General features: G+C 43.0%; 1 protein-coding gene across 2 annotated transcripts; it reads left to right on the forward strand.

The window, feature by feature from the left end:
- The first annotated feature begins 312 nt into the window (after positions 1–312).
- EGLN3 (egl-9 family hypoxia inducible factor 3) lies at positions 313–10,890 on the forward strand. 2 transcript variants are annotated; one of them, XM_068251688.1, is made up of 5 exons: positions 313–1,171; positions 3,894–4,013; positions 5,861–5,997; positions 6,089–6,162; positions 10,170–10,890. In XM_068251688.1, exons 1-5 carry the CDS (start codon positions 815–817, stop codon positions 10,202–10,204), a joined length of 723 nt encoding a protein of 240 aa, XP_068107789.1. In that variant the 5' UTR covers positions 313–814; the 3' UTR covers positions 10,205–10,890. The 2 variants fall into 2 exon arrangements, with proteins under 2 accessions (XP_068107789.1, XP_068107790.1); XM_068251689.1 differs by lacking the exon at positions 3,894–4,013.
- Positions 10,891–14,883: the final 3,993 nt, after the last annotated feature.

Below are 14,883 nucleotides of genomic sequence, written 5' to 3' on the forward strand. Positions count from 1 at the left end.
TTACTACACTGAGCACTATACAGTCACAGGCTACATGCACAGCCAGGATTCCTCAATGGCGGATGACGCGCCCAACAGGACGCCGTCTCCTAGCGACAAGGTCCCACCCACAGGCGTCAAAACCAATGGAGGTTTCCTTTCTTGTATCCCTCGAGCACGTGCGAGGACGCACAGCCCATTCTATGGAGTGGCCCACGCCTTATTGAGCTGTGATTGGTACCCTTGACCCAGGCGTGGTCACCGGTTTTAAACCGCGGGTTGAGCCACGCCCTACAGATGGAAAGCGCTCGTTCTGCACGTAGAGAGGTATATAGGGTTGGCGGGGGAAGGGCCTGGATTGGAGATCCATATGGAGACACGTAGCTGAACCTTATAGAGACACACTCACGCTGCTGTTGAGTCATATTCTCAGGGTAGGGTATGTACAAGCCTAATGAGGGATTACATAGGGGCAGAGCACCAATCTGCTGGGAATCCATCCAGTCACCCTGCTTATCTCTGGGAAAGACACTTGTCATGGGACTGAGCCGGTGTCGCTGCACTTATTATTCCTACTCACTTTCTGAAGACTGATTTGAGCATTCTGTTGCTGCCCTATACTAATTGTACTGATATTCCCAGAATTTGCTCCAAGTTCTGACCCACATTTTTAGAGACTTTTGCATTCTTCACTGCCCCAGGATGTCTTGTGTGCCTTTTGGCACGTTAGGGACAATGCAGTTTGCTTGGTGCTGAAACCGAACTCCTAGAATGCTCTTTAAGAATTTCTAAACTGTCTTTGACACCTGATTGTCCCTCAGCACCTCTCCAAGAAATGCCTCTCAATCATAGCCCATCTGTGGACCTTGAGAAGCTGGCCTTGGAGCACATTGCACCTCGTTTGCTCTCAGCCGGCTACTGCTATGTGGATAACGTATTGGGAGAGGAGTTTGGGGACAAGGTGTTGGCACAGGTGAGACGTTTGCACCAGGAAGGGGTGCTGAAGGATGGACAGTTAGCAGGACGTCTGCGAGGCGTTTCCAAGAAGCACCTTCGAGGGGACAAAATTACATGGGTTGCTGGCAATGAAGAAGGCTGTGAGGCGATTGGATTTGTCCTGTCCGTTATAGACCGACTGGTGGTGTTATGTGGAACCCATCTGGGCCAGTACTATGTGAAGGAGCGGTCCAAGGTGAGACCCTCTGCTCTTGTACTGGCTTTGCTAATCAACTTGGATGCTGTAAACCCTTCAAAGCCCCTTTCAGATGTGTCTTCTGTGTGTCTTTTTGAGTGTTTATATCTGTTCATTTTTGAAAAGTTTACTGAAAGCACATTTTATTGGTCTGATAAAATTGTTCATTGACCAACTCTTTGCATGGGACATGTCTATCTTGTTCTCCTGTAGTATTCCTGCCTGGTCCTTGTGCTCATTGTTCTACATTGCCCTCCTTACACCTTGTCCCTTCAGACAAGTGGCCACAGCATCCTTCCCACTTTGCTGCCAAGTTTTGCCATGTTAGTGCCCTTCCCTGTTCTGTTCATATGCTGTTTGTTTCTGGCTTGTGCTTTGCTTTCTAGGTGCATGCAAGCTGGGCAGCTATATTCTGGTTCATCTCCTTCCCAAAATCATTTCATGCTCACTCCACAGGTTATTACGCAAATCAGCCATGTTTACTACATTTGGTAACCTTGGCCCAGAACTTTTCCGTTGCATGTTACTGTTTTTCTCTTGTCCATTGTGATGTTCCCTTTAGTCTGGTCACGTGATTGCTGTGTGTCTCTTCAGTCAATGCTTCCTGTCCCTGAATAAAAAAACAAAACATAAACCTTGCGCTTGTTGTTTGTTTATGCTTATTTATTTTTTTTATACCAATGTTTTTTCATCAGCTTTTCTTTCCCTTCAAAATACCACCGTTATAATCTGATACTACTGTGTCCCATCCAGCATATGGTCTTTCCTAGGTTAGGGACGTATAGTTTGGTACTCCAGCATTCAGCTGTACCTCTATTTACACCAACAAGTTACTGGTTATGTGCTTTTATTATTTTTAATTATTTATGTAGCCCCAATAGATGTAAACACAACTGTCACTGCAATTAACAAAGACCGTTATCTTAGCAAAACGTACAGTAATTGAAGGAAACAATAAAGTAAAAGAACTCTGCCTCTAGGAGGTTACTAACTTTTAGACCGAAGAATGTAATGCGCAGTTCTACTGCTCCATAACTCGTTTATCATTCTTGTATTTAAATATGTGACCTACATATGCAGAGTTATTTTGACACTGCAGTCCAATCTGAAGGTTAATGTAACCTGTGTGTTACTAACCTATTGAGGCCTCTTGCACACTACATGCGAGTCGTGGTGTTTTTTTTTTTTTTTTATATGATCTGATATTTGATTCCGTTTTAATTCCGATTACAAAATGTAGCAGCATGCAGTACTTTTATTTTTATTATCGAAATAAAAAAAACTGATCGGATTTGCATGTAGTGTACAAGAAGCCTTAGTCTATAACGCAGCAATGTTGTGTTTTAACTTCTGCACAAAATACATACATGTACAGTATAGTCATCTACAGTGATCTCCTTTATGCACAGTGTATATCACCAAGTGCAAAGTTGAGCTTTAAGCTTGTAATACTCCAGTTACCATTCAATATTGTTTTCGATTCATATTACAATCAATATCATGTTCAATTATTTTATTTTAAAGACCAAGATTGCAGATCTATTTGTAGGTCTTTTTTTGTGCTTAATATCAATCCCAAATGTTTAAATCCACTTCAGTTTATGATAAATGTGGTGTTTTGTCTTGTCAAATGTCTAAGGCTGGATTCACAGTGGTCCGTTGCATAATGTATGCTATAATGATACTGAACTGCAATAGAGATTGTACATAGACTTTAATACAAAGCCTTCATGCAGCAAGTTAGAATAACAGGATCTGTTAAAACGGAGTACTGTGAACAGGCCCATAGAATTGTATGGACAGTGAGTTGGCATGCAGAATTACTTTGCAACAGAACTTGGCACTGTGAACTAGGCCTTACTGAGTAAAACAATTGTACAATTTACAAAAGTTTAATAAGACAAATAACATGTAAATATTCACTGATTCCATAACATTTTGAAGCTTGTGAGAAGCACTTTTGATTGCTTGATTAGGAGTGGCTGGTATATGTACTTGCACTTACAACTGATCATTTAGGGTAAGAACACACTAGGCAGAATCGCATATGTGTTTTCCACTTTGTGCTATGGAAAATGCATATGCAATTCAGCCTAGTGTGTTCCTACCCTAATGGTGCGTACACACATGCGACTATAGTTGTTTGAAACGATAGTTCCCCGATCGTTTCAAACGACGATCGTTTAAAAAAAAGCAGCTAACGACCATTAAGTCTAACGAGCTAGATTGTTAAAAACGAACGATCTAGCTTGGCGAATTTTTTCCAACGACGATCATTTGCAAAAATAGTACATCGTTGGAAACGGTCGTGCGTACGAGGCTTGACATGCGCATTTCACTATTTCTCCATGGAACTTTTCATTTTTATGCGTAGGCGCAATAGTTGCTTTTACGTGATGTAACGTTCGTTCTAACGATCAGATCGTTACACACCTTTTAAAACTAACTTTACTTAGGTCATTTTTTCATCAATTAAAAGTTTGTTCGTCATTGACAACGAACGATCGTTGTCGCATGTGTGTACGTAGCTTTAGAATTCTCTAATTAAACCTCTTTTTTTGTGGGCTTTCATTGTATAGAAAATGGCCTGCAGTGGTACCTAGTGGGAATGCATACTGGGAGTCTCAAGGTTTTCACCAAGTGTTTGCTAAATCCTGTCCTAAATGTTGACATGTACAGTTCTTCCTAACAACCACTTTTAATGAAACCTGTTTTTTCCTAGGCAATGGTTGCTTGTTATCCAGGCAATGGTGCAGGCTATGTGCGACATGTAGATAATCCAACTGGAGATGGACGCTGCATTACCTGCATCTACTACCTGAACAAGAACTGGGATGCAAAGGTAGAATAGGAACTTTATTTATTTTCTGCATTGGAACACACTCTGTACAGATGCTTCCACTCAGATCTAAGAGCTAAAGTGTGGCCGACGGCTATTCATGTATGACTTTGGTCAGTCTAGTTGCTAAGTATAAACCTGTGTACACCTGCTGGATAAACCTCAGTGGAATGATCATTTTTGGCCATCTCAGCTGAGAATCTAATGACTGTACAATCGCTCCATGATGCCGTTCAGCAATCTACCATGCTGGATTGCTAAATGGTAATCAGCGGATGAGAGCATTGTGGTCTTCAGTCTCCCTATGCTGTAGGAGGGCGCTTGTTTGTTTACTAGCCATCCTTTCTCTTCCCCCTTCATATAGCAGTACAGTATAGCATTCCCAACACTAATTCATGATTAAGGACAACAGAAAGTTGGTGCGAACATGTTATTTATAATGTTGCTCGGCAATGTCTGAAGCCATGTATATGCATGAAAAAGTCATTTCTTTAATTTATTCTTCTATGTTTATAAAATCTGAAGAATGAAGTTCAGCAAAGCTATGGATCCCGCAATATAAGTTATAGTGACAGCTTTTTTTGGATGTTGCAAGTTTTCCATTTGGGCAAATATTACCTCTTGAGTATATCGAAAGTTTCCCCTAGTTTTGTCTCCCTCTTCCCCATGCAGAAATTAAATTAACCTTTTTAAAAGAAAAAAATCTTAAAAACCATCTTCTGTCAAAAATAATCATTTCATGATCTTGCCAAAGTTCAGCATAACTAGGCTAGATTGAAAGTGAGAATGACTCTCATTCTTGCCCACTGTCCTGACCTCCAGCACCGCTTTTTTTTGTACTGCACTATCCTATGAGTTGATACATACAATGTACACTAAAGCGAGGTACACACTAGATGAATCTGCCGTTCAGGATAATCCGGGCAGAGAATGTAGCGTGCACAGATGCCCCCAATGTTGTCTAAAGATCCAGCATACAGTGATTCCTGGGCACATTATTCCCCTTCTCACCCCACCCACAGGAATCCGCTCCATGGTCCGCCACACTGTCACCCCTCCTTTCCACTGTGGGATGTGTCTGTACACTGCTGTGTCGCTGAAGGATCCCACTAAATCCTTGCAGGCGACACTCATTGAGTGTGTTTATGTAGCTTAAAGAACACCTGAAATTAGAGGGAAATGAAGATTGGCATATTTCTTTCCTTTTAAACAATGCAAATTGCCTGGCTGTCCTGCTGATCTGCCTCTTGACATTTTTAGCCACAGACTCTACATTTCACCAAGACTCTACAAAAGCATGGAGATGCTTGGTTGGATTTGCTGCATGCTTGTTTCAGGTGGTGGATTCAGACACCACTGATGCATGAAAGATTAGCAGGATAGCCAGGCAAATGGTATTGTTTAAAAGACAATCAATATGGGAGCCACCATATTGTTTTCAATTCAGGTGTCGCAGGGAATAAGAAAAGGGAATTGTTAGGCCCAATATGTAATTAACTTTTTCTCTTGAGTCTTCTCCTAGGAGATACTTTTTCAGCTTCTTTTAAAAATAATTTTTCAGCACTTTGTAATGGAAAAAGTCCCAGTAAGTGTATGGTATATGCCTAACATAGCTTACACAGTGCAGTATCCAGTCTGTCTCCAGTTTTAAGAGAATCGTTACAAAGAGAAGCGATGGCAAATTCTTGAACAAGGATTTGACAACAAAAACCTGACACTCCTAAGCATTGCCAACACTATGTGAAACCGTTTATTGGTCGCGCTCACATTCTTGTATTTATATTTATATTTTTCTATATACTATAGTTCTTTTCATTCGCTAAATATATCACTGCTGTGTTTTGTTTCAGGTTCATGGTGGAATTCTGCGAATTTTTCCTGATGGTGGGTCGCATGTGGCGGATGTGGAGCCATTATTTGATCGTTTACTTTTTTTCTGGTCTGACCGTCGCAATCCACATGAGGTGCAGCCCTCCTATGCCACCAGGTACTGCCCGTTCATAGGACAGATAGGACACATAGCTGCAGTAGTAATTACTTGTCACACCTATAATGGTTACTCCTTGGATTCCCCACAGGTATGCTTTGACTGTGTGGTATTTCGATGCCAAAGAACGAGCAGCAGCCAAGCAGAGGTTCAAAAGACTGAGCGGTAGGTCCTGTCTGTGAACTATTTGTTTTGTAATCTTCTCTCCTTATTCATTTATTGTACAACTCTCCCTCATATGCTTGTACTTTTTATGGGGGACAATAAGAATATTTGCATGTTACTACAGGAAGTGTTGGGAAGGTCACATGGCTTTCACTGCTGTCCACTTTTTTACATGGCTCTCCATTGCCATAATCTAGAGTCCTCGTGTGTCTTGTGCCATAGATATATGGCCTGTTCTGCATGGCAAGTTTGGGTACGGCTTGGGGCTGCTGTGTTATGGTGCACTTCAGAATGAGGCAGGGGTGACAAGAGCAATACATAAGAGAGGGTTCTATTATGAATAACATACAATCTGTTGTACAAATGCTGACAAACTGTTCATCTAAATGGTGTGAAGCGGAATCTGGCATTTTAACAAGAAAAAAGCAACAAATACAATTACTAAATCATTTGGAGTGGGTGTGGTTCTTGGTGCATGAAAGCAGATATGCTTGCTTTATAAACAGGGCCTTTTTTTTTTTTTTTCTAGGTCACCTCCACAGGGGCTCACATACTAATATTCCCTCTACGGCCTCTTGTACACTGCATGCATTTCCGATTCCGCTTTTTACTCGGTTTTTACTTCCAATTCAGATTTTTAATCTTTACTGCATGCTGCATTTTTTGATCTGTTTTTCTGTTGAATGTATTCAGGGAAAACGGAATCTGAATCAGAAAACGGATTTGCAGTGTGCAGGGAGCCTAATGGTGCTCCACACTTTTATGTCTCCTCCATCTGGGTTCATGCTCTCATGTCACATCCACAGGGACTCGTACTCTGATGTCCCCACCACAAGGGATCACCCTCTGACCCCCCCCCCCCTCCATAGGAGCTCACCCTCTGGTGCCCCCACAACAGGGGCTCACCAGGGATGTCCCCTCAATCGAGGCTCACATGCCATTGACCCTACCACAGGGGCTCATGCTGATGTCCCTTCCACACAGTGTCAGAACACAAACCACTCGGCCACCATACTAATGTGAATATGGTTAATCACTGCCTGAATCTAGCATTTACTGCCTGTTTACACAAACCACTTTGTAAATTGTACAGCTTTAGTGAGCTTTTTGCATTAAATAAGGAAGTAGGCTTTCACCCATGAAAACTAGCAATGCGTGGCCAGCTTTCCTGCTTTTTACATTAATATAGAACCAGGTTTTCACTCATTCATAGCCAAATTTCCTTACATAAAGGTTTACCAGTCAACTGCATAGCCTCCCTTCTCTGCATCTTTTTCCCACTGGTATTACTGCTGTTCAGGATGCATTTAATATCATTTTCCGCAGGATTAGTTCAGACTTTTATAAATTGGCTTTGTCATTCCCGGTTGATATTTTACAGAAATGTCAGTTAAGTTGTGCGGGTTTGTATATGTGTGTTTCCTGGCCAGTGAAAGCATGTGCAGTGCAGTGTGTGACTGAGTACGTGTGTGACACTGTGTACGTGCCTCTCTGTATGTCATGGGAGGAGCCACACTCTGTAGGTTTTATCACACTTCCAGTCACAAGCTCTTTGGTGATTAAGCAGGCAGGAAGCTGTCCTCATCAGAGGTCACAATGCCCCCCACTGTGGATTCAGCTATAGGATTTCTCCACACATTTATTTCTCCATCACTGCATTTCCTGAGTTCTGTTAAGACCAGAGATCTAATGGCATAATGCAATAAAACATTCATATAAGAATTTCTAAATGCCTTGGCCTTCTCTACTCATTGTATGTGTATTTTTTATGCTTTTGAATATGCAGAGGTTAGTAAAAAGCTCTAGCCCTGAATTATTGTTAAATAGAAAGATTTTTCTATTTTATTTTTTATCTACAATCTAAACCTGGTTTAGGCAAACACTTTATTTTCTTCTACCTACTTATGTCCTGCTAATGTCTGTCTGGCATCTTTCTGGCTAACAGTTTAAATACATTATTATTCTGTTAACTGTAATATGGTTGGGGTGTACACTCATGGGTAACCTGTAGTAATATGGCGGGGGTAATCTGGCAGGGGTGTATACAGAGGAGTAACCTGTAGTAATATGGCTGGAGTGTACACTCAGGGGTAACCTGTAGTAACCTGCAGTAATATGGTTGGGGTGTACACTCAGGGATAACCTGTAGTAATATGGCAGGGGTAATCTGGCAGGGGTGTATAGAGTAGTAACCTGTAGTAATATGGCTGGGGTGTACACTCAGGGGTAAGTGGTAGTTATATGGAAGGGGTGTATACAGAGGAGTAACCTGTAGTAATATGGCTGGGGTGTACACTCAGGGGTAACCTGTAGTAATATGGTTGGTGTGTACCCTCAGGGGTAATTTGTAGTAATATATGGCTGGGGTGTACACTGAGGAGTAACCTGCAGGGCTGTGGAGTCTATACAAAAATCATCCACCTCCTCAGTTTAGGAAACCTCAGACTCTGACTTTCAGGTACCCAAAAATTGCTCTGACTACGACTCTACAGGCCTGGTAACCTGTAGTAATATGGCTGGGGTGTACACTGAGGAGTATCTTGTAATAAGGCTGGGGTGTACACTGAGGGGTAACCTGTAGTAATATGGCAGGGGTGTGCACTTATGGTGGCCACAAATGATCCAATCTCTTTCATCCAATTTTACCAAATCTATGTAGTAGAAGGTTAAACTGAGTAAATATATTGAATGGATAATATTGGTAGTTCCCCTATATTACATAGAAATGGTAAGAGTGGATGAAAAAGATTGGATAATTAGTAGGGGTAACCTTTAGTATTATCAGGGGTGTGCACTGAGGAGTAACACGCTTGGGATGTACACTAAGGGGTAACCTGTTGTAATATGGCTGGAGTGTTTGCCCAAGGTGCCCTTGATAAAACCTGTGCTGCAATAGGGGTAATCTTTAAAGGGAATGTCCAAGCAAAATAAAAAAATGAGTTTCACTTACCTGGGGCTTCTACCAGCCCCATGCAGCCATCCTGTGCCCTCGTAGTCACTCACTGCTGCTCCAGTCCCCCGCTGGCAGCTTGCCGACCTCGGAGGTCGGCGGGACACATTGCATACATTTTTACGCATTCCCACTAGTGCAGGAGCATTAACACATATATTTTTACACGTTACTGGTTCAATGCGTACATTTTTACTCATTAAACCAGTAACGTGTAAAAATATATGTGTTAATGCTCCTGCACTAGTGGGAATGCGTAAAAATGTACGCAATGCGTCCCGCCGACCTCCGAGGTCGGCAAGCTGCCAGCGGGGGACTGGAGCAGCAGTGAGTGACTACGAGGGCGCAGGATGGCTGCATGGGGATGGTAGAAGCCCCAGGTAAGTGAAACTCATTTTTTTATTTTGCTTGAACCTTCCCTTTAAAAGTCATTATTAGCGGCTATAAACTGTCATTTAGCTGCCAATCATGACGTAAGGTTAAGAATCGCAAGGAGGGGTCTTTGGGTTGGGCATTGTTAAACAGGAAGGATCTGTGTGAGAGTAGGGTTAGGTTAGTCCATAGTAAAAATATTGGTACAGATTACCAATAATTTACTATAGGAATGAAGTACTGTAGTAGAATTTGGGTTATTTTACCAATAGTCTACTACTTTAGAATACATTACTTGACCAAGGTGTTGAATTACAACAGTAGTCTATGGTCAGTGTTATTCTTGTTGATGTATTTGTCCTAGCTCTTGCCTGGGTCATATCAGATCATAGTGGTGATTCTAGGAAAGTATAGGCCTTCTTCTAAACCAAAGTTCTCACTGTAGGTGCCTGCATGAAACCTCAATCACACAGCTGCAAATTTACTTAACTTCAGCTTATCCCAACGGGTGATACTTAGAGGTGACTTAGTAAAGTTACATCTATAGTTTTAATGACTCGTTTGTACAGACCTGTGTATGTCTTTAAATGATTTAAACCAGTATGTTCCTTATCAGTCTGTTTTGTTATTTTCACTATAGATGCAATTCAGAAATGTGTAAAATGTTTTCTCTCCTCTAATACAGAATCCAGACAAGACTCTGCTTCGGAGGACAGTTGAAGCTCCATCTTAAGAAAACATGGCTTGCTGTGCCTGTCCTACTCCTGCATGCTGATCTGTGTGTACGGGTGAATTGGAGAGGTCATAAAAGTTGCATTGTGGTTGCTGTTTGTGGCTCTCTGTTGGAAAAAGCATGTTATTTGTGAATGTCTGTCACGAAGTCCTACCACACCCTCAAACTAGAAGTGAAATGATGGAGCTAAGACTACGTGTACTCGCAAGGGCACTTCAGGGACTATGAACTATGAATCCAGCACTTGTGTCAAGTTTATGAAGTGGAGGCTATCGCTGTGTCCACGGACTGTCTGATATCACCTCAGTCTGCTGGATCAGATTGTCTCTTCATGCAAATTGTACAGGATCATAAACATCCACTTCTGTCGCAATCTGTTTCTGGTACAATGTGTTTAATACTGCAGACAGGACTGAAAATACTGTAGGACATAAATACTATGGAAAGAAATCTGCTTATGTTGTAGAGGGATCGGTACGATCACTGAGCAGAACACATGCCTGCAGGTCGGCGCATGTCCACTTTATTATGAAAATGTACTTATTCTGAAATACTTTGCTAATGTTTTTGCCTGCTATACAAGTGGGCAGATTTGTTCAAGCATATTTATGAAAAGTTGCCTCTTTTTATGCAGTCCATTGGTTGAATTTTACAGAATAAATTGTGAAATTCTTGTGGTCTTTCCTTGTGTCTTTGAAAAAAAACCAGGTGCTCTGAATAGAATATTCTTATGTGACACTGGAGTGATGCAGATGGCTGTTACAGCCATCACATGTTAAATTGCGATGCCGTGTCTTACTTGCCCCTACTGACCCTCTGAAGATTTAGGCTGCGCTCCTCTTCATGCACAAGCTAGGGTGTGCTGCACCCATGAGATCACAGCCAAGTCTGCACAATAGCACGGAGACGCTCTGGCTTACTGCACAGGCATGGCCACACTGCACAGTAGCACGGAAACACTCTGGCTTACTGCGCAGGCACGGCTACCCTGCACAGTAGTTTTGGCTTAGTGCACAGCAATACTTGTTCATGGAGAGGTACGCGGCCCGGATCTGAAATCTGACAAGCTCTTGTCAGATTTCTTTTGACGGTCTGCGAGCAGAAACAATGGTCCGGAGGACAGTATGGGAAGCCTAAACAGGATCCAGAGGCTTCCTTTTTTCTCAGGTAAGTATCTGCTTTTTGACTGACGTTTGCCTCACCTTCTCTTTAAACTACATACTAGACTCATTCTTGGGAATTACACTCGCCGGGGTTCCCCCGCGCCCCCTTCCCCGTACTCTCAACAGCCCCCATAAGCACCATTCTCTCTCCAGCACCTTCAATGACTTCACTCTTTCCTGCCCTCCAGACCCTCACTTAGCCCTTCTCTCTCTCTCCTCACTCATTCCCCAGCATCATCAGAAGCCCTTTTCCTCAGACCATCAATAAGCCTCTTTTTTACCTCGCCCACTATCAGCGCCCTGGATAGCCCTCACTCTTTAACCCAGATCCTTAATAAGCTTCTCTTTCTCCCCACCCACCCTGGAACCTTCAACAGCCCCTAAGAGTCTTCCCGCCCTCTACCCTAAATAGATCTCCCTCTCCCCCCTCAGCAGCCCTCGCTATCCCTTTAGAATTTCCTCTGCAATAAGCAAAAAATCCTTACAAGGAACCTAAACTGATTTAGGGATATGGATGTTTTCTTTTAAACAATACCATTTTCTTTGCAGTCCTGCTGATCTCTGTGGCTGAATCACACACCTGAAACAAGCATGCAGCAAATCCAGTCTGACTTCGGTCAGAACACCTGATTTGCATGCTTGCTCAGGGGCTGTGGCTAAAAGTATTAGAGACAGGGATGGGCAGAGGCAAGAGAGGCTCCAGCACTCGGGGTGCGGTGTAGGAGGGGACGCACAACTCGCTCAGCTATCATTCCCCTATTGTGTTTGAAGAACAGAGAAATAAGAAATGGGATACATGGTAGTGGTTGCAAGCCATATAACTAGAGATTAAGGTGTTGGGGGTCCTGGGGCGCCTCTTCGTCTAATAGCAATCAGTGTGTGACGGCTGGGGTGGGAGGGATGGAGGGGGCGTACTTTGGTGTCTCAGCCTTGGGTGCTGGAGGACCTTGTCCCGGCTCTGATTAGAGACACAGGATCAGCAGAAGTTAGGCAAATCATAGTAGTTTAAAAGGAAAAATCCATATCCTTCTCAGTTTAGGTTCCCTTTAATTGATGAAATCCTCCTAATGGCTAAAATGTTACATTAGTAAGTAGAAATAATAAATATGAATTTCCCACCTTAATACAGATTTGCATTTATTCAGCTTTATGAAAGTAAAGGTGGTCACACATGAAAATATCCATTACACAGAAAATGATCCAATGTTATGGCAATACGATCAGTTGTACAGAAAAATCTAAAGGTTCTTTGTTTTATTTGTTCAAGATCTCAGATCAAATTTGCTTTTTTTTGGTATTCTTAATGGGCACAATTGTTTTACTTTCCTGGGGCTTCTTCCAGCCCCTGCAGGCTTGTATGTCTTGCCATACACCTGATCAGAGCCGGGACAAGGTCCTCCAGCACCCAAGGCTGTGACACCAAAGTACGCCCCCTCCATCCCTCCCACCCCAGCCGTCACACACTGATTGCTATTAGACTAAGAGGGCCACAGGGCCCCCAACACCTTAATCTCTAGTTATCTGGCTTGCAGTCACTGCCATGTATCCCCTTTTCTTATTTCTCTCTGCATCAAGCACAATAGGGGAATGTTAGCTGAGTGAGTTGTGTGCCCCTCCTACACTTTGCCCTGAGGCTGGAGCCTCTCTTGCCTCGGCCCACCCAGCTCCTGATCCTCCTCCCTCAGCTGTTTGGCCCATTGAAGTAGCTGAGATGCCAGGTTGCACAATACTGCGCATGTGCTGGCCCACATCCTTGATTGTGTTCTGCGCATGCGCAGCTAAAAGGCTTGATGTAGAGCACTCCCAACCATGGGAGCATGATCAAAAATGTGCACCACTGGGCCAGCGCATGCACAGTTCTGGTGGGACTCAGCTCAACTGAATGTGGAGGAGGACCAGGAGGATGACGAGGGATATATAAGCCTACGGGGGCTGGAAAAAGCACCGGGTAAGTAAAAGAACAATTGTTAAATACACCTCTGGTATCCTTTTAACAGGTCACTTAAGTCTAAAAAAAAAAAAAAAGTTTTACTCACCTGGGGCTTCTACCAGCCCCCCTTCAGCTGTCCTGTGCCCATGCAGTCTCACTCAGATCCTCCTGTCCTCCGCCGGCAGCTACTTTCGCCGACAGGCCTGGGAACGCGAGTGATTATTGGTGTTCCTGACCGCAATAGCACCCTCTATACTGCTATTGCAGCCAGGAACGCGAAGAATCGCTTGCGCTGCCAGGCTTGTCGCTGAAAACGGAAGTAGCTGCCGGCTGGGGACAGGAGGATCTGAGCGAGACTGCGTGGGCACAGGACAGCTGCAGGGGGCTGGTAGAAGCCCCAGGTGAGTAAAACTTTTTTTTTTTCTTAAGTGTCCCTTTAAAGAGACACTGAAGCGAAAAAAAAAAATAATGATATGATTTGTATGTGTAGCACAGCTAAGAAATAAAACATTAAGATCAGATACATCAGTCTAATGGTTTCCAGTACAGGAAGAGTTGAGAAACTCCAGTTGTTATCTCTATGCAAACAAGCCATTAAGCTCTCCGACTAAGTTAGTCGTGGAGAGGGCTGTTATCTGACTTTGATTATCTCAACTGTTCCTGGACTATTTACTTTTCCTCTGCTAGAGGAGAGGTCATTACTTCACAGACTGCTCTGAAAGACTAATTTTGAATGCTGAGTGTTGTGTAATCTGCACATATTATAGAATGATGCAATGTTAGAAAAAACACTACATACCTGAAAATAAAAGTATGAGAATATTTTCTTTGCTGCTAATCTTCTAGTAATTATTCATAGTACACAACCAATTCACTATATCATATTTTTTTTTTTCGCTTCAGTGTCTCTTTAAAGAGAACCTGAACTGAAAATAAAAAGTCAAAATAACCATACCAGGTCATACTTACCTCCTGTGTAGTCTACTCCTCAATCTCTTTCTCCTCTCCTGCGTCCAATTTGTGGTCAATGGATTTCTCCTCCATTTTGAAAATGGCCATTACCCCATAACGGCTTCCTGGTCAGCACACTGTTAAACTGTAATATCACCCACTTGAGCCATTGGGAAACAGACATTACCTTGCACATTCAGTTGTAACTGACAGCTGTTGAAATATAACTGACAGCAACTGGTATATTTCAATTCTGACAAAATATTGTCAGAACTGGAAGGGATCACTGTAAGAAGAAAATGGTGAGCTTCTGAGAGGAACTGATGGTGAGGTAAGTATGTAATATTAATTTGCATGTGTTTATTTTAAATAAATTTCCTTGCTTCAGGTTCCCTTTAAAGTGAACCTAAAGCCAGGCAAAAAAAATTAGATGAACTCACCTGGGGCTTCCCTCAGCCCCCTGCAGGCGATCGGTGCCTTCGCAGCCCCGCTCCGATGGTCCAGGACCCGCCGGTGGCTACTTCCGGTTTGGCCGTCACCGGCCGACAGGCATGGGAACGCGAGTGATTGTTCGCGTTCCCAGCCTTTATATCGCCCCCTATGCTGCTATTGCGGCCAGGAG

This window comes from Hyperolius riggenbachi, chromosome 9 (assembly GCF_040937935.1).
Source record: "Hyperolius riggenbachi isolate aHypRig1 chromosome 9, aHypRig1.pri, whole genome shotgun sequence".
Classification (NCBI taxonomy): domain Eukaryota; kingdom Metazoa; phylum Chordata; class Amphibia; order Anura; family Hyperoliidae; genus Hyperolius; species Hyperolius riggenbachi.

Bases quoted from the DNA above. Each gene is read 5' to 3' on its own strand.
- EGLN3 (XM_068251688.1), top strand. From the start codon at position 815: ATGCCTCTCAATCATAGCCCATCTGTGGACCTTGAGAAGCTGGCCTTG. The intron at 5,998-6,088 runs GTACTGCCCGTT...GATTCCCCACAG, and splicing joins CAGCCCTCCTATGCCACCAG to GTATGCTTTGACTGTGTGGT. The intron at 6,163-10,169 runs GTAGGTCCTGTC...CCTCTAATACAG, and splicing joins GAGGTTCAAAAGACTGAGCG to AATCCAGACAAGACTCTGCT.